This window comes from Penicillium oxalicum, chromosome VI (assembly GCF_001723175.1).
Source record: "Penicillium oxalicum strain HP7-1 chromosome VI, whole genome shotgun sequence".
Lineage (NCBI taxonomy): Eukaryota > Fungi > Ascomycota > Eurotiomycetes > Eurotiales > Aspergillaceae > Penicillium > Penicillium oxalicum.
Window position 1 is genome coordinate 38638 of NC_064655.1, and position 19516 is coordinate 58153.

At 45.8% G+C, this 19516-nt stretch overlaps 6 protein-coding genes across 6 annotated transcripts; 2 read left to right on the forward strand and 4 right to left on the reverse strand.

Moving 5' to 3' along the window:
- Positions 1–5005: 5005 nt before the first annotated feature.
- Positions 5006–6064, reverse strand: POX_f07344 (uncharacterized protein; the record flags this gene model as incomplete). Its single annotated transcript, XM_050116149.1, has 2 exons — positions 5006–5258; positions 6033–6064. 2 exons carry the CDS (start codon positions 6062–6064, stop codon positions 5006–5008), a joined length of 285 nt encoding a protein of 94 aa, XP_049966288.1.
- A 1345-nt stretch (positions 6065–7409) lies between these two features.
- Positions 7410–7886, reverse strand: POX_f07345 (uncharacterized protein; the record flags this gene model as incomplete). The annotated part of the gene is made up of 1 exon (XM_050116150.1): positions 7410–7886. One exon carries the CDS (start codon positions 7884–7886, stop codon positions 7410–7412), a length of 477 nt encoding a protein of 158 aa, XP_049966289.1.
- Positions 7887–8923: 1037 nt separating this feature from the next.
- Positions 8924–9448, reverse strand: POX_f07346 (uncharacterized protein; the record flags this gene model as incomplete). Its single annotated transcript, XM_050116151.1, has 2 exons — positions 8924–9113; positions 9171–9448. The coding sequence occupies 2 exons, from the start codon at positions 9446–9448 to the stop codon at positions 8924–8926; spliced, it is 468 nt and encodes a 155-aa protein (XP_049966290.1).
- Positions 9449–10932: 1484 nt separating this feature from the next.
- Positions 10933–12495, forward strand: POX_f07347 (uncharacterized protein; the record flags this gene model as incomplete). The annotated part of the gene is made up of 2 exons (XM_050116152.1): positions 10933–11687; positions 11736–12495. 2 exons carry the CDS (start codon positions 10933–10935, stop codon positions 12493–12495), a joined length of 1515 nt encoding a protein of 504 aa, XP_049966291.1.
- A 3950-nt stretch (positions 12496–16445) lies between these two features.
- Positions 16446–17035, forward strand: POX_f07348 (uncharacterized protein; the record flags this gene model as incomplete). The annotated part of the gene is made up of 2 exons (XM_050116153.1): positions 16446–16550; positions 16610–17035. 2 exons carry the CDS (start codon positions 16446–16448, stop codon positions 17033–17035), a joined length of 531 nt encoding a protein of 176 aa, XP_049966292.1.
- Positions 17036–17565: 530 nt separating this feature from the next.
- Positions 17566–19190, reverse strand: POX_f07349 (uncharacterized protein; the record flags this gene model as incomplete). Its single annotated transcript, XM_050116154.1, has 2 exons — positions 17566–17601; positions 17649–19190. The coding sequence occupies 2 exons, from the start codon at positions 19188–19190 to the stop codon at positions 17566–17568; spliced, it is 1578 nt and encodes a 525-aa protein (XP_049966293.1).
- Positions 19191–19516: the final 326 nt, after the last annotated feature.

A 19516-nucleotide genomic window follows, 5' to 3' on the forward strand; every position in this document is an offset into this window, starting at 1 on the left:
TGTGTCGATTCAAGAAGATCCGGAGGAGCAGCAGCATGGAAAAAGGAAGAAAAGTCTGGATAACTCTGGAAACAGTTCAGCATGTCCACGTATATCAACAATTCTCTCCAGGCTAGCTTATCCCAACCATCGATGCCTATCTCAGCCACCAGTGAAGCTAAACCCGCTAAATCTAGTGGTGACGAACCGATCATAGTTCATGAGCTACGCGATGTACCCGTGGAGAAGTCTACCGAGTGGCAGCGGTCACGGGTAAGCAATAAGACTTGCCTGCACAACTTCAAGAAAGCATGTGATGTGGAAATTAGTGCTGCTCGGCGGGTCGCGTCTGACATCGGTCTTTGGGTGAAGAGACGCAGAGAAATCACTTACTGTACGGCAGCCTACGGAAGAAGACTTATTGTAGGCTGACTCAATTTCCAATCGATGTATTGCTATGCGGATGTTCATTCTCGAACTGATAAGTCATTATGTGAGCCCAACCCTCATAGCTATCGTTTCTGTTACAGATCAATCGAAAGGAGATCAATTCGGTACCGAGGACGAAGTAACAAGACTGGGGAAAGAAGGAAGGAAAGATCTGTCTGGTGGGTGAAGTTGTTGATAAACCCAAACATCCCCACCCGGTCATGTTTGCTCCCAACACCAGTCTTGATATCAATCCGACTAACTCATCAACCATCCTTCCAATCCTATCGTCTTCAATCGTCTTACGCGTAACAGTTTCAGGGTAACTACTTTAGGCTATAAGTACATATCCATCATATTTGACTGTACTTTCGCATAATTTCGTAGCCGGTAAAGGCCAAAGAACAATCAAATGAATCTAACGATCAGACAGTTGGTATCGCAGTATATCAGGCTCGGTTGCGCCTTGCACTGGTGCCTCATCACTGATATTGGCAGCGTTTCATTTCAGGGCCTACACAATCAAGCAAGCTTTGAAGTAAGGAGTCAATAGATTGACACCTTCTCTATTGCTGTTGCATACAGTAGATTTCGAAAACAGATTACCCCTAAGACACACACGCTTTCTTTCCCAGCGCCCCACTCCGACCGCACTAGACTGTATTAGGTCAGGAACAGTCCCACCATTTTTGCTTCTAAATATCTCTGGTGGATTACTACAATTACAGTACTGTAATTGCAAGTTCCGGCATTAGGCAGAAATCCGGGGGGGATATAAGGAACTCAGATACACCCGTACCTCTTTGTCCCTCCACACTCCTACTCTTACAGTACTACCCCTCACTGAGCTAGCCGTCAATGCCCATTATTAACTTTGAGCACCGAACCCGGACTTCTTTCTTCTTTTCCCGAAAACAGTCACTCACCTCGCACGATAGCTGGACCGCACAGAACGTCAATTTACCCGCAGGAAGAATGCCTTGCACGTGTCGTTTAGGCAGCTCACATCCTCTATATTCTCACAAAAAGCCGAAACCATGAGGAGCTACCTAAAGCTGAGCACAATCTGGAATACGGCAGTCATATAGATAACTCGAGCGATCACGAGACAGACTACGAGACAGAGAAGAATATGATTTTGTCAGGTACTCGAGATTCTACTCGCCAGAAATTCCTGGACTATATTGCGCAGCTACTATCGCCATATAAGGGATAGGATGGAGTTACTACAACGGCGATACGGGAAGGAGAAGACGGAGTTGAGGTTGATATTACAAGAAACGATAGTTTTCTTTCGGATAAAGATAGTAAGATTATAGGTTACTGCAATATATTAGAGGAATATCTAGATAGTAGAACTAGAGGTATATAGCATACTTCAATTCTCGGTCGTAAAATTTTGAGTTTTTGATGACTTAACGGCTAAAATAGGGATTAATACAACTACAAACTCCCCAACCGATTTCGAGCTAAAGGTAATAGACTATATATCCCGCCGGATCGATCATTAGGTTAAGGATTTCCGAGAATCTCTACAAACTATCCATAATTGTCCTAACTAGAGTTCTCAGCCATAGTTTAGGCAGGAGGCTACAATAAAAGCTTAGACGACCATAACGGATCTTACACTCAAATTTAATACTAATAAGGAAGCCGTCAAATCTAGATCCTTAATAGTTCAACAAGCTTACAACTGTCTCAACTTAACTCAACTCCGATAGTTATTATCGGACTCCTTTGGGATCTAGGGTAGCCTAAGACTCTAGAGCAAGTTAAACTTTATCGCTAGGCCGCTAGTCGACTGCCGATTATTAGGATTAATAGCCGCCTATAAGCTATAGTTACGGAAATATAGGATCTTACTAGTTTCCATTAAATCGAAGATAGCACTAGACGCTAAATACAGGCTTAGAATATCCAAGGCATAGGAACGACTTAGGCTAGGCTCCATTCCTAAACACGTGATAAGGATACTTAATTCCTTAAGCAAGAGGTTTAAAAAAGCCTATACAGAGAAATTTTCTCTGTATACTAAGATACAGCTAGTAACGCATTACGAGGAGAGATACGCGCTTAGGCCTACATTAGACTACTTTAGATACAGTAAGAAGACTTGCTTGCTCTATAAAACCTTTCTTCGCTCGCTACCGAGTCTAATTGCTACACATAGAAGGCATAGTGTTTGTTATCCTGCCTAGGCTATACCGGGCTCAAATTCAGGTACTATAGAAGCCGCCGTCGAGCGGTTAGAGAAGAGCCTCGTAGTTCGCATTCGAGGACTTCTCAATAATTTAAACAACCCCGGACAGAGAGGGCTCGCTACTAATATTATGCAATCCGGTATAGTGTCAAATTTTTCACGCTTTACTCTTGAAGAATAGCAGCAGAGAACGCAGAATATACGGCTGTTTGAGAAGAAAGAAAAGATCAAGCATAATGAATTACTCATTCTATGAGTTTACATATTATTATTTTAGAGAGCGATTAATAACTAACTAATAATAACTCAAACAGTGAAGGAATTGTCCCTACTACAAAATCGCGATATCGCCCACTCGAGAATTTCGAACCTCAATATTACTATGCGATATATAACACGAGCCCAGGGATTCAATGTGTACAGTGTCAAAGCACTTACTATTACTCCAAAGACTGCGAGAGAAGTGACTTTCGCTCACATAGCCTTCTCTGCAAACAGTTCGCTACTCAACTTGATAGGCCCTCTCCGGGACACAAAAGGGCCATATACTTTCCAGCTAAGAGAGAGAATCCATCTTTGATATAGATCCCATATCGACGTCGACACGACGAGGACGGTATCAAATAGACACAGGTTAATCCGTATCCCTACCTTAGAACTAATCAACCGGTTAAAGGGATAATACACATCGAACATAACCCGGTACGATATCGAAACCTAGGCGCCGGATTTACAGACTAGGCCCTATACAAAGAAGGATACTATATCTCTTTGCTATATCGTGAGGCCTATTTAAAGGACGGGTCAGCCACAAATAGAAGTATATTAGCTTCTTTAAGAGCGTCCTATACGTCCACCCTCTCACATGAATATCGCGGTCCTATAATTACCATACGAGAAGTTCCCTATGAGGACTATACCGATATAACACTAGCCGACTTCCGACATCTAGTGGATGACTTAATAAGCTACCGAAGCACGAATATCAGGGAAAGCGTCCCGGATCTGCTACACCGCGCCCCAACAACGGTCCGCGGCGTAAAGATCTGCTACCACGGCGAAATAAAGCTTCATGCTTCAGAGCCTTTTGTTTCTATCAATATCACCCGCGCAAACCAGATATCCCTAGGCAGCGGATCCCTCTCACCGATATCTGTCTGCCTTAGTATAGCTATACGGCTTTAGAAGGACCCGGACACTAAGTTCTGCGATGACCCGCCCGGATAGGAAGGGGGTATAACGGCAGACAGTAATCCTAATATTACGTTCTTGATGATAGAAACTAATACATCCAAAGACGAGTAGGGCTAGGCGCTAATATACTAGAATAGTGAGATAGGGAATGTTTGGGCTGTTCGGGAAGATAGGCAGGATCTGGCTATGAATGATATCGCAATAAAATGCCATTTTGCGAGGCGCAAACTGCAGCGTATATTCGAAGACGTAATGGAATCGGGCTCGAGCTTAGTAGATAGGCAGAGGATCTTGGATTTCATTACTTAGGACAATATAGTTACTTATTAGGACGAGACTGGCGAGCATTAGCAATTTGGCTCGTAGGAAAAAAATAGACTCTACTGCAGGATAATAATCCAAGATCTTATCAATGAGAGTCTCAAATTAGGGTTCAATACTATAATTGAAACAGACATCGTGACTGTAGTCTAGTGGATCTGGACTATAGAAAACAATCGAAAAATTTAGTGTTAAGACCATTTAGGAGACATGAGGAGAGACAAGGATCTATTATTAGAAAAGGCTTATATACGCTATGGCTTACTGTACTCCGGATGGGTATGGTTTCAAACGGTACGACCCAAGAAGCGGAAGCATCTGAGGGGTAATCTCCCTCGAATTCTGCCTAATGCCGGAACTTGCAATTACAGTACTGTAATTGTAGTAATCCACCAGAGATATTTAGAAGCAAAAATGGTGGGACTGTTCCTGACCTAATACAGTCTAGTGCGGTCGGAGTGGGGCGCTGGGAAAGAAAGTGTGTGTGTCTTAGGGGTAATCTGTTTTCGAAATCTACTGTAAAAACTTTTCGTCCACGCTGCTCTATTTGGTATGGGACAATTCACTTGCTTACAACGCTGATAATACCTCATAATCAACTACAGGATGTCTCACACACGGCCACAAGCCTACAATCTACCGCGAGAAGGAGGGTTGGCAAGAGACTTCGAATTCCAAAGCTAGAGAGGAGGAAGAGAAAGGAAGTGAGAGAGAGGAAGAAAAAGAAAACGAAAACCCGTCGCGGTCTCCATCGCGCCTTCCTCCACTACCCGTTCCTTCCTATCTCATGTTTTCTGCTGAAAACATCGACACCTCGTAGTCCGGGAATCTAGCGCAACTGCCCGCCTACCACTTCTGCTTGGGATGTGTACATGCGATGTGTCACAGGATGACGCAGTCCCCCGAATACTGGCCCCCAACTCCAGGTACTCCGTTAACATTGCCAGCGTAACTAGTATAGGTGTTCCCCTTCGAGTCACGATATCCCATACCAGCTTGCCCTGCAAGAGGTCGAGCCATTGGGAAATATCCACTGTTTCCCAGGTTGGGCGTATTTTTCTGTTGGGCAGACGCCAGCAAATCTTGAAACTCTGGGTTTGGTTTGATATTGTTGATATTGTCTTCGGGCATTGTGCTAAGGTCTAGACGTCAGTCACCACTATAGACCCAGATGAACACACAAACCTTGTCTGACTAGTCCGGTGTTCGGTGCACTATGACAGACCTCGTGCAATGATCACCAGGAGGTGTTATACTGCCTCCTCACTCTAATGGATACTCCCGCCTTTTATATTTGCCACTGATTTAAACCGACACCCATTTGACATCTAAACTGCCACGTATACTGCATATAAGAAGGCGCCAACTACGTCAATTCTGATACGACTAGATGTGCTACCCAATAATTTCACGTCTCCTGTCTACCCCGCAGACAACTCGTCCCACATCTCATTCGCTCTATCTTTACAGAGGATCGCAAAGAGCGTCCAGGAGTTTGGGTTATCTTCTCTAGTCTGTACCGGAGGAAAACGGAAGTTTTTATATTTGAAATTTGATGGATACCGTACCTGGCCATAGCTAATCGACTGTCTGGGCACCAAGCTCCCCCATCAGTACCACCACGTTCACTCATACCAGAGCCGCAGTTGCCAAATACTGTGTCTCGATTTCTACAATGATACCAGGAATATCCTCCCAACCTCTTGCGAACACCTTCTCTATCTGGCCATTCAGCAGCGAAACTGCGATCCTGATTGAAAATGCCCTGTGGGCTTAGTCGAGTTCAAAATCGAGAGAAGATAAGGTACCTACATATAAGAGAGTGTACCCATGGGTTGGCCGGGTGATGGTGGACTTCTACAGAATTCCCTGTCAGCTGCGAAATACATAGAAAGGTCGGAGAACATACCTATGTGCAACGACAAGCTTTAGGTTACCCATTCTTGCATCCGTTCGAATTTCTTGGGCCACTAAGCATTGTTGCAGTGTCGGCCCCTCTAGAGATATGAGAGATCCTTCCCGGAGTGCACAACGGGTCACGGCTGTAGCGTGTCTGGGCCATTGTTAGATTATTTTGTGCCAGCTATGTTAATGACTTACAGCGGCACTCCTTGTGGTGAAAATGACTGCCATTCAACACAAAAGTTGTACGTCAAGTCAGCCACAAGTCCAGGCGAACTCGTGCTCACGTCCACGATTTGCCTAACTGATGTTGCTGATAAAACTAAGCGTGAGTGAGGCGTTATGAACACGATGAGAATGGGGCATGTTTTTTGAGGCCTCATAAAGGCCGAAGTGGACTTTTACCTTTCTGGTGACTCACAAAGGTCCTACACTCAGGCACATTTCGGCATGTCTGTTGAACCTGGAAAGCGTCGAGGATCTTGGCAAGGGTCTTCTGATGCACTGATGAATTCCGAAGACGATCAATGTTGCGTGCCTCGATCTCTAAGCTGACTCTCGTGCAATGCTCAAGCAACTTCCCGCGTAGTAGATGGCAGAGAAGTATAACCTTGTCTTTGTGTCATCAGCTTTTAGAATCCAGTCAGGAATAATCATCGTACCTCTTTTCAACATGCGCCGAGGATTCATCAAATTTACATCCTCTGGCCACCATTCTGGTCTTGGACCAGAGTATTTCAATTCTGGCTCAAACAGTCCAATCCATATATATGCCAAATCTCCACAGATATCGTACGTGAAATCGCTGAGCCAATCTTCGTAGGATCTGGCTGGGGAGGGTTGATTATGTTGAAACGAAGGAGAGCTCATCTCGGATACACAGAAAATTGAGGAGTCTTTCGTTTGATAGATTGTACTTATATAGCCCTTGATTTGCATTGCTGTTGTTCATTCCAATTGCTCATGTAGGCGCCTAACCTGGTGCTTTGATCAATCATCCCTTAATGGTGCTTGTTGCTTCGCTAGTGGTAACACATCTCCGGCAATATTCGGCCTCCCATTATCTTTGACTAACTAGACCCAATCACAAGCCTTTGAATGTGACAAGGGAATGGACGAGGTTTGTTTTTCAGGTGCAACTCAACCACACTAGATTAGCTTTTCAGGTTGTTTCCAATCTGGTACAAACCATGTTACGATTTCATGTATAAGCCCTGGTCTATGTAAGTCTGCGGAAGCAAGCTAAAACACTAAGAACTAGTAGTCGGTGGAGCGAATGAATCAAAGCTCTCGGTCTTGGTTGTTGTTGGTGGTGTGTGACCTAACATAGGAGAAGGAGAAGGCAAAATAACGTATCATTTGTGGAGCATTATTTGGAGAAGACCTAACTAGGCACATATTGCTTCTCCAGCTTCAGATGGGACGACGGGGTAATCGCGGCTCGCAGTCCAGCCACCACCTGCTCCAACTCCTCAAGGCGTCGATTCTGCTCCTGAACCTTCCCAACCAGTTCCTTGAATTCGTTATGAACACTACCTTTATCATTTGCCTGTGACAGGGTTTCACTAGGGAAAGCATCATGGCAACGATCGACAACCGCAGCGGGTAAACGGTTATCGTGAACACCTACAGTAATCCAGGGATTGACTAGCGTAGAGGAAACGCGGCTAATATCTTCAGTATGTCGATGCAGACGGCGTAGGTGTTCTCGTAGGTTCTCCTGCCGCGTAAATCCGTTCCCAGAACCACGACTGCAGTCCGTGTAGGGACATATATTCGTGGTTCCCGTGTTGGCGTGTTTTCTATGAACCTCACGCTGATGGCGTAAGAGACCACCGTGGTATGTGAAGCCTTGACTCATGTTGCAGCCAGGCTTGTTACACATGTGAGGACGATCATGTTTATCCATATGTTTACCAAAGAAGATCGGATGTTAGCATCAGGAACTTGTCAGACAGCGATAAAACGACGCAGAACTACCCACTTCCAGTCACGACGGTGGAACGTCCGCGGTATTAACTGACAGTCCTGATGGTCGCAATAAATTTGGCCGTCCGCGTTCCTGGGAACGGTGCGGGCGTGCAAGCGCTGACGCTTGTCGTCCATATCGATTATGTTTAATTGCTTGTTAATCCAGCGCCCCACGGAAGATAGCGGGCAGCTAGCACAGCTTCACGTAACTTAGAAATGGGTATTAGGACTGTCGTGCCAAGGTACACTCAACTCAACTCACGATAGTATAACAGGCCGGATATGCTGGCGAGACTCAACAGTTTGGTCCAGGTGGTTCTGGGTGGTGCTTGAGGGTTAAATATGTCCCCGTTTTTGCGGTCTCTCACAATGTCTATACAAGGTGACGTTGACTAGCCTCCCTGTGGTTAATAGGCCTGTCCAAAAGCATGAGTTTAAATTCAACCGAATATAGTACCTTTACACCAGACTACCAATGGGCTCGATCAAGGTAAGGATCCTCTTACTGGTACATTCGGGTTAAGGGTTTAACCTACACAATTTACTTTTACAAGGATGCGAAGCATTTCCCCTTTCCTAATTTGCTTTGACGACAAACAATCCCAGGGCACGAGTTGTTTCGCCCCATAAATCTTCACCTGTAATTCGAAGACGTGTCGAATGGGTCGAGGTTTCCTATGAATCCACGATCCATCACGGATAACACCTCCGTTTCCACTAAGATATACCACCAAAAAGAGGTCAGGGGCATGGACAGTGCTGTGATTGTACATAATGCCGCAAAATATTTGAACTCCCTTATTTCACGCAATACAGCAATATTCTTCAACCTTGGCTAACACAAACTATTAGATTCATGATGATCCAGATGATAGATTTCTTCATGATGACTCACAAACATTTCGAATTTTTGGCTGTTCTCACATGTCATATTGACGGAGTGACCGAGGGCGGGGCGTTCGAGAGAGGAATCTTGCTCGCTCCTAGAGCAACAATCATCCCCCTGGTACAGATTGGGATGTTGGGAGGTATCGAGGGAAGCTCGATAATATCACTATCCATGCTATTGTTGGATTTTGACGTCTCCCTCCGCTCTTGCTTTGTAGGGTCTCTAACTCTGCGGTCCTTCTAGGTGAGCAGACGGCACTAAAGGGGTTGAGCTCTGTAGGCTTACTTCCATATTATATATTCAGCTTGACTAGTACCCCTATTTACATTAACCTTTGATTTTAATGAGTTATCTGGCTTGCAGATAGGGTGAATGGTTGGTTCATATGCGGTGGCTTCAGCCTGCACATATGGAGTTCTGGTATCAGGAGTCTTTCGGCTAGAGTCATCGATAGGCCCTTGCTCATCTTCTCCATCCCATGAAGAATCGTCATCGCTGTGAGAGGAAATCAAGGACTGTATCCAATTAGGAAGTAGAAGATAGACATTAGGAAGACAATTCATGATAAAGCCGTGCAGACGTAGGTGAGAGGTTAAAGTTGAAGATAAGCAGATGTTGGTAGAGCCTTTCAATGAGAGGTACACTGTATTTAAATATTTATTTCCACCAACATTCGTTTTCTATGATTTCTGAATGACTTGAGACATAAAATTGGCGTTGAAACTGCGTTCGATGAATTTCGACAAAAGAAACTCAATTCGTAAAAACATTTTCCCCAAGTTCCTGGACTTCCTCTTCAAAGTGCTCACAGATACCACAATACCTAGTTATATGCCCACAATGACATCTTGAGTCAATAAAGTCCTGTGTTGTCTCGCATTGGCAACACCACGTTCTCGGTTTCTTCTGCACCCTGGGCTGCTTTTTTCGCGGCCGATTCTTCATGTGTTCTAATAACCTCGCAGTTGCCGCCGCTAAGTCTTTGTAGTCCGATTCGCAGTTCGAGTCGGCTTCAATTACAGGGCTTCCAACCTGCTCTGCCTTTCTTGGTGGGTCAGCGCCTTCATTTTTCTCCTTTTTCGAAACATGGGCGAATTGGTTGTTGATTTCGTCGTCACTCTTGCGCTTCAAAATCAACGGTTGTTCAGGGGCCAAAGAGAGGGCACGTCCAGCAGAGGGATATGCTTCTGCTCGGTTATTTGCTGAACCAGACATAGGTATCTAGAGTGCGAGTATTAAATTAAGTACTGGCCTGACTCAAAGGGTGTTATAGACTTGCTCACGAGCGAGGATGTAATTTTGACAATCCCGGGATATTGAAAAGCGGCGACGGAAAAGTAGGAGACAGGCTTAATGGCATGTAAGTACACTTATTGCAGCAGCAGTGATAAATACATCCTTTCTGTGCCAATCTTTCTATTCATCACCTAGCCATTTAAGCCGCTCCTCAAAGTAGGGAAAGACACACGCGGGAGGTCTACCTCCAGGCCCTTCTGCTTGCGTATTCGCGCAATTATTTGCAGTAAACGTGTTGAAAGCCGAGTACTTTTCCATATTCAAGACCATGCTTATGTATTGCTAACCTAGTCACCTAGGTATAGATCTGAATTTCCGTTTGGATCACAGGCCTGTTCGTTTGATGTGGTCGTCTGTGGAGGTGGGATCCTTGTGGGCTAGTCGAGGGGGACTGAGCTTAATTTTCCGCCTTAAAACTTAACCAAAGCTTGCTGGAACTTATGCTGTGGATGGAGGACATGAGCAAGTGTAGCTTGAAAACATAGTGTCACTATCTTGGATTGACGTTAGTCGAAGAGCGACCGAAGGACAGGCGAGATTGCCTAAATCTAGTTGTGGAACCGTGCGCGACTGTATGTAAGGTTTCAAATACGGAGCACATTATTCCTGACTAGGTTCCGAAGGGTTCGCGCAGCCCCTTGGAAATCGTTTCTGGTTAGCGCCCTGCGTGACCAACCTGACCACCGTCTGTCTGCCTTACGGCCCTCCCTCTGAGAACACCTTTTCAGCCTTTCTCTACATCTTAACTACGATGCCTCTCCAGCAGGGAAAAGACCAACCCTCATCTACTCGCAAAGATAAAGGCTTTAAGCGACTCACGAATGGTCAAGTCATTGAGTTCCTAAGGACCCTCCCGGAGAATCATCCCTTTGCCGTCCCGGAAAACGACGAGAAGCGGAAGTTCCTTCGACAGCTTTATGTGCCGCTTCGTGACTTATTCAGTACCACCACAACTTCTTCTCGTGCAAATCGTACCAGAGTGCTGGCAATCAGTCATCTTGAAGTACTTAAAAGTCTGCACGCTCGATTCCCGGATTTTGAGGCAGACCCTTTGGAGTTCTGGGAAAGACTTACTGAAGCACTGCCGCAATACAGTGAAGATGGGGCCGACAACAGAGCGAAAATTTTCCTGGAGAGTGCGGTCCAGTTGGACACCAACATCCAGGAGCAGCTCATACTTCAAAGATTTGTGTCTCTCGCCGCTTACAGGCTTTTCCAAAGAGCAATTCCCACATCAGGCACTCGCATCATGCCAGAAACCCTGAAGCGATTTCTGATTCACGTGGGCATATGGAGCTCCGATTGTGGCGATCAGGATCTCTGCAAATACGGAGAAATCATCAAACGCGGCCAAAGACACGAACGCTTCTGCCAGATACTTATGGCTAGTCAATCAACCGATGAGGATACACCGGGCAATAATGCGAGACGCGAGACTGGGGTAAAATGGGAATATGACAATGAAACCTATGGCCCTCTGTTCTTCTCCTCTATTCCAGACACCATGTAAGCATCAATCTGACGGTGCGATTCATCATTACTAACAGGTTTTAGCTGGGATGAAAAGGGTCTCCTCGGAGAAGACTATAAGATCAGTATAAAACATCTTCGGCAAATTAAAGTCCAGGAGAAGTCCAGAGAGGCAAATGCCTCACATATGGCAAAAGTCCTGCTAGATTTCCACACAGAGTTTGTCTGGGTCAACGAAGTATCTCCCAGCTCGCCCAGGAAGAGGAGGGAAGGTGAACCGCGAAAAGCGGCAACCAGAGGAAAAAGACGAAGAGCTGAATTTCTAGAACCCTCCTTCACAGCCGCTACTACTCACCAGCAGGATGTCCGACCACCAGGAGAGCCCATAATCCAGCCTCGGCTCTCTGCAGAGCAAATACGTGAGGGATGTTGCCAGACCAACGTGGGACTTTATTCGACCTCTACGTGGCGAGCCTCAGAGATCAGACATCCTGATACAGGCCCATCTCGTCTGCCTGGAATCACGCAGCATGAACGGGGGGCCACTGGCATCGCGCCTGGTCGAGCTAGATTGGAAGATGAACAGTCGCGATTCGACACACTAGTTTCGGCAGCATGCTCCACAGACCCTGCTGAACAATTACAGGAAGGGGCCGGCAGAGTGACTACTGCGGACTTCATTCCGCCACTTGCACAATCCCAAGAAACTCTCCTTGACATTACAGCCCTTGATTTCGTTGTTCCCTTGCTTGACGTGGCCGATCTCGAATTTGTTGACCCACAGTCATCCATGTTTGCACAGCTTCATTCTTTCGAACAAGATATTTCCCTTGTCCCTAATTGAATATGATAACGTATGATGGAAACCGTCTCATCGATTAATAATCTTCTTGACTTTCCATACTAGATACAAGACATTTCCCTCGGAGATCTCCACGCGGACGTTCTTTGAGATGCACATCTTTGTTCCGATTACCAGGGGATAACTTCGATTCCCATCTCTAATGCTACAACCCTTACTCGGGAAAATTGGGATCAGTTCCCCCTCTTTGACTTCCCATCCCGAGTGTGATGTCCGAAAGGCAGCAACGCTAGAATCCTGCAATTATCAGCCCCGACTCTCGCTCGGGAAAGGACGTAGAGACAAACCTGTGCGAGCTGTTGTAGAATCTGTCGTAGTTTCGTTTCCGAACATTGTTCTACAAGGCTGAAGCGTGGGGAATGTTTCCATTCTGCATTTGGATTGGCCACCAGCCAGCTCTTCAGCTCCTCCACAACCGTTCTTTCAAGAGGTTGAAGATCATGCTGAAGAACTCCGGGGCTTTCGGGCCCGCTCATAGAAGTAGGTGGAGGGAGACGAAATCCTATGTCGTATAAGCATGTCTTTCTAAGAGACACTACGCTCGCCATAACATACAGGAAGTCTCAAATGCGCTTGGAAGATGAGTATATTCCGCGCTAATGCGAGACGATGACTGTATTGCCAGATCAGGAACACTGTGAGCGAGTAAATCAATGTGAATTTTTAGTGGGTGATAACCCAAAATCCTCACCTTAGAACACCTGTATTTGCACCATATATCATCGGGACCTTAAAAGTCTCGAAGAAGGAGCAACAAGTTTTGAGTCATGAAGAATGATGGGCCAAATCTGAAATGCTCAACATTGTGGCTGGCCTAGAAGAGGGGTTTTCGAGTGTCCCGCGTTTTATCACGTGCACTGGGAGAGTTGTTGTAATGCAACAGGAAGGTGGATCCCGGAGGCAGGAGATACTATCTCCCGCCTAGATTAGTCATGTTTTGAGCCCATGCAAGTTGCCAGTTTGCGGTTGATGACTATGTTGAGTCATCTTCCTGGAAGCCAATCATTGGTCCGATGTACGGAGAAGAGAGCCTCGCCTATAGAAAGGCCAGAGCTGTTACAACCAGGAAGAGATTCAGGGTCAACTTGTGCCATTCGACGAGAGTGTCTAAGCTGGAGATGAAAAGGAAGAAATGAGGGTGCGTCAGAAGGAGAGGATTTAAGTAAACAGCAAACAGGCAAACATCCCAAACCCCCAACCAGATACCTGAGGCACCAGCCCCATGGAATGAAGCTATTCCCAAACTTCGAAGTCGCACTCGTCTAGTCGTCACAAGAGCCAGCTTGCTTTGTACCCACGAGCATCACTTTCCGGCCCTCGGAAAAAATGCTAACACAGCTAGTATCAATTGATTGAACAATACCGAATTGACTCCTACCAAAATCCTCTTTGGCATACTGAAAAGCCTTGACAATAGGGAAGTCAAACAGCATTCTGCTCTAGTAGTGCTACGAGTTGCCAACTGGTCACTGTGATTGAGTGTTGAACAGGGGAATAACTTAGTACCTTGTTGTAATAGGGGAAAGATCCAAATTTGACTGAGAGGTTTTGTTGTGCTCATACTTCTATTTTTGGAGCAAAGGGGCCTATGACAAATTTGAATTATGATTTCGGATCGGCGAACGATATTTTGAATCACGTTGCAATCAGCCTGCACTGCATTGAATTGCGAGCGTTTCGAGAGTAGTGGAAAACGTCTATATGTCATTTGTTTGTGCCATGATGCATCAAAGAAAGAATATGAAAGATTTAGAGAGGTCGACTCAAGTATAAGAGGGTCATCCATTAGTGTCAACTTGTAAGCGCTAGGCTCATCTTACAATTGTTAGTTGCAGTCTGCTCCACTAACAATGTGATACGGAGGTAGTGCAGGCGCATATTCCCATGAGGATGGCTCGCTCTATTGGTGACCCAGTCTCTAGGCGGAGTATTGTAACTATGGAGGAACTCACGATCTTGAGAAGCAAAATTGCTATTAGCACGTGATCAACCAGCCCATAAAATAGAGACACGGTTGAACGGTCAATAATTTTGGTCAAGTCTCTATATGACTACAAATTACCTGGATAATTCACAGCGAGCAGATTTGAACAAATTCATATCTTGTTAACCTACATATCAGTAGTTGAGATGGTAATTCATCTTTTGAAAAACTTTCGAAGGTACTCTAGCAGCGAAGATGAGCTACGTCGCATGATAAGGGTAGGTCAGTAGACATCTGCTAGCACTGTCAGCTTTCTTATCTGTTCGAGCTGCTTACAGTAACGTTATCCAATATTCTAGAGAGCCTTACTTCCAGTTAGTTATTTATAGTAACGATGAATCATTTACTCACTTCTTAGCGTTCATACAGGACGATATGACATGACAGGGGTTTTCGGGGCAGGCAATCAATTTAAGCCTATCGTAATTCAGATTAGGTAATTATCTTTTGAGTGCATAAAGCAGAATCGTTTTCGAATATGGTAGTACATAGCAGTGCCAGGCCAGGAAAGCCTAATTCGCAGATGACTAGTAGTCAGACTATTGCTAGGCGCGGAACTCTAGCTCTAGGCATAACTCGGAGGTGGTTGAAAAACAATTTCAACAAAAGTCCATATGGACGACCAGGGAACCTGTTATCACAGGGTTTGTAGATGGGCGGTGGAAAGCAGAGGGCGGTAGCAAGTAGAGGGTGGTGGGACTAGATTTAACAATGCCAGCCCACGTCTTATTGGCGGCCGTTGAATTCGGTGTCAAAATTTGCTGAAGCTGACATTTCAAGCTTAGCGTAGGAGATATCTTATACGCGTTTGTATTGTAGCCTAGCGAGATCGCTAATGGGATCCTGCTCCCCCACCGCTGCCCGGAAGCGAGCATTGGCCGGATATGACCGCTCACCTCGCTTTCCTCTTGGAGAGCTCAATGGATTGCTAATCCGTTTCCTAGCCGTCCACACGACTACACGTCCCACTTGTTGGCCCATCCTCTCCTGCTGGCCACCGTTCAACGTTCACCGTTCACCACCTTCATTTCCACCGCCCTCGCCATAAACCATTAGAAAATGGCTCCATGATCCGGTAAAATGCTTAAAATCCGATAATTCAATTATTAATTCAGCAGTCCATCACAATCCAACAAAGTACAGCTTTTCTGAGATTGGTGGTCTGAGAGTATGTGGATGTAGTTTATTGCCGAATCTAGCCTAGTGGGGACTTTCAACCAATTTAACCAAGGGGATACGTCACCCGGCGGTGAAAGAGAGGATGATGAAAGAGAGTCGGAGGGGATATATGGAAAATAATGTGGATCAGGCGAAACGGCAGTAAAAGAGGCTTGTGGGTGCCTCAAAATAAGGATCGGTCAGCGTAGAAATGCTCTGACAATATTACTGTTTGATAGATTTGTCTCCATCAGGTCATTTGGCCCATATGGGCTCCATAGCTTAGATAGATCCTTTCACCTCCAGAGTTTTTTCCAACACGAAAGAAGTTCATCTTTGGCAAGGATGTTTTTCAGTATTTGTGCGAACCGCATGGAGTAGAGTCCTTGTTCACCGCTGGTGAGGCTCTGCCCGACCCATCGCATCACCACAGTTCACCAGCCTCATACCTGTCGCATAGTATTGATCACCAAATTTCGCTATATCCAATGTCTCAGCTTCGATATTATAATGGCGCAATCAAGACACATACTAAGCTTAACACTTCGCCGCGTTTACCATTATGATCACCTTTACCACTGAGACTTCGGGAGGCAAGATGGTGAGGGCTCCAATTTCGGCGATGTTAGGATTTCAACGGGCTGTGAAGCCGCAGAAATTGAGATCAACAATGAGCATCGGGCAGTTGTTCATATATTTCCAAGAATGTTTACTTATAAAAGGGTCCTAACACAAGGATTGCAATATTGTTTTTCCATTAGAGTGAAAAGCTTAGGTTTCGATCACAGAGATGGAAACCAAAGAGGAAGTACCGGTAGTCCAAGAATTTTGCGAAACCCATCCCGACGCGAATGATCATCAGCCATCGGAAGCCGCGCCTTCAGATATCACAACGGTAAGTTTTAGATGCCTCAACGTGAGTCCTGAAGAAGAAGTTCTGACTAACAGCAACAGCTTAACCTACTTCAAACTAATGACCAACACACTCTGATGATACGGCCATTCCAGTCTGTCCTGGATACGCTGGATAAGCTGGAGCGCGACGACCCGAGGCTAGCTTTCCAGGCAGCGAGGCTGGTGGGGCTGTTTCGGCGGTTGTGGGAGTCTTGTGTCACCAAGCATGTGGACGTGCAGGGACTCGAAAATACAAATGCGGCTCTCAGAGCTGAGAATGTCCAATTGAGCCAAGAGGAGGGACGGTTGAAAAAGCGCGAGGAAGAACAAGCTACTCGCCTCGCATCCTTCCATGAGGGCATGGAGCACGCCAGAGAACAAATGCTCGAGGCACTAAAGAACTGGAATATGTACGTGTCCAGCGACGTGAGGTTGGCTTCGCAAGAAATTTCGGCGAATGAGTTATGCAGTGGCGCACGACACTGATTGATGAGGGTCCCTTACTGTATTCATAATACTGTCTATGACTTTTAACATAGCTCTTTTGCGAAAGGCAGCAAGAAGATTGCAACATAGAGAGGTTCAATAATGCTGATGGAATAGTAACATCGAGTCCCCCGTCGTTTATCGTATAAGCTTTATGTATATCTCTGTCGCCCGAAAGGTATATTACCGACGTCAGAGCTATATTACTTTTGAATTGATTCATTGTTGGCACTCTCCACCTAGATGCTTATTTAGATGTTCCGCAGTCTGCGCTCCGTGCGCAAAGACGCACTTCGAATCAGATGTGGGGTTTAAATGGAGCAAACTTAGAGCAAATATTTCGGGCTTAGTAATGATTTATAACCGATAACGTAATTCCCGCATGACCGGGTCACCCGGTTGAGCGGGTCACCTACCCCCATCAGAATATTTCAAGATCTATTATCTCAACCAACACCCATTAATTCAACTAAATATAGCGATTTTTACATGTATTAATCCTGTGGCCAATTTCCCTACACCCACTACACCTAGGCGGGGCCCTGGTAGGTGGTGGATTTGCCTGACTAGGCAATTCGCCCTGCACATGCGATACTACCCTATTAGCTTCTACCGGCTGGTTTAGCTGTTTAATTAGCTGTAGGCCCTCTTCGACGCTTAGACCCCCTTCGCAGGGTATCTTCCTATTCGACCGATTGCGCTTCTTGACGATTCTCTCGTTCGCTATGCGTAGATTCGCGTTCTCCTGCGCAAGCAATGCAGTGTTATATAGCGCTTCGCTATGGCCCTTGATAATCCGATCTAATAGAGCATTTGATGGGCTCGGAGGGCTTTTCGACCGCTGCTTTAATAGATCTTTGAGCATTGAAGCTTGCTTATGTAGCTGAACGACGGTTCGAGGCGTTTTTTGCGTGAATTGGCTAGATCTGCTGCTTGGCCGGCTGCTTGGTGGCGTAGGTGTTCGTAGGGAGATATTGAGCTTCGAAAGCACTCTTTCTGCATCGACTGGCACTAGGCCACTAGCTGCAAAGCTATTCTGAATGATAGATAGCTTTTGGAAGGCTTCTAGCCGCGCGTGTTGGTAGTTTTCTAAGAAATCGCACTTGTCGATATGGTTGTATCCCGTACGCGCAAGATCGCTGACAAAACGGCTATACGCCCTCTTAATAACTGCAAAGCAGCCAACATCTAGTGGTTGTAGTAGATGCGACGAATGTGAAGGCATACAAAGAGGTATAATATCGTTTTCTGCGCAGATTCGGTCGAATTGGGGCGTAAGGTGGCTACCATGGCCGTCAAGAATTAGTAGACGAAACCGGCCGCGTATACGCGAATTCGTTGATGGAATAAAGATCTTTTGTAGCCAGCGTAGGCTAATCTCATCGGTAGTCCAGCCGTTATCAGAGACCTCAAATCGCCAGTCTTTTGGTAGGTTATCGAACCAACTAGCAATAGCAACTTTGCCCTTAAAGATTATGCATGGCGGTAGCGAATAGCCATCTGCGCAGATTGCTTCGATAGCAGTAACCCATTCACGATTTCCTGGCTGCAAAAGACGTCTCCGACCGTAGAATTCAGCTCGCGTAACCACTTTCTGCGAAGATATAAGGCCCATTGCGAAGCCTGTCTCATCGAAGTTGTAGATATCCTCCGGTTGTATCCCGTTCTCGTCAATCACGTTTTTTACGGTCGCAAACCAGGCTCGTAGGGCTTTTGGGTCTTCGTTTAATGCGCGCTGGTAGTCGTATCGTACCGAGAAACGTGTTCGAAGCTCATCGCGACGTTCAACAAACTGAGATGGCCAATTCTTTCCAACAGTAGGCGGAGGCTGGCTACCGCGTGCAGCTAGTAGGATATTCGCCATCTCTCCAATAGTAGCAGGTCTAGGCGCTGCTCCACGTGAATCCATAGATATTATCCATTGTGTAAGTGCATCCTCTTCTAATTGCGTCAATTTATAGCGATTTGGGCGCTTATCAACACGTGCAATTCGGCCGTCGGCGCGTGCTTGTAGTGTAGAGAAGGGTATTTCGTATAGCTTCGCTGCCGCGCGAAGAGAGGTGATACGGCCATCTTTGATATCGGAAAGGGCTAGCAAAACCTTGCCCTCCTGATTAGCCAATTTCTGCGAGGATTCAGAGCGAATTGGTGGCATAGTAGGTGGTTGAATTTAGTATGTAGGTAAGAAGACGCGATTTTGGATGGGGTGACCCGCTCAACCGGGTGACCCGGTCATGCGGGAATTACGTTAATGACTCGCCATCGAATTTGTATTAAGAAGGAATTTGAGGGCAAACGACAATCAAGTGGGAGCAAACTTGGAGAAAATACTTAGGAGTTAGTAATCATCTATAACAGGCACTGAAAAAATCTGTATTAAGAGGCAAGAAGTTGAGGGCCAACGACAATGAGATGGAGACATTGTTACTGATGCCGCTCGTTATTTCCACGAAACAAATAACGTGCACCTGCAGTAACCTT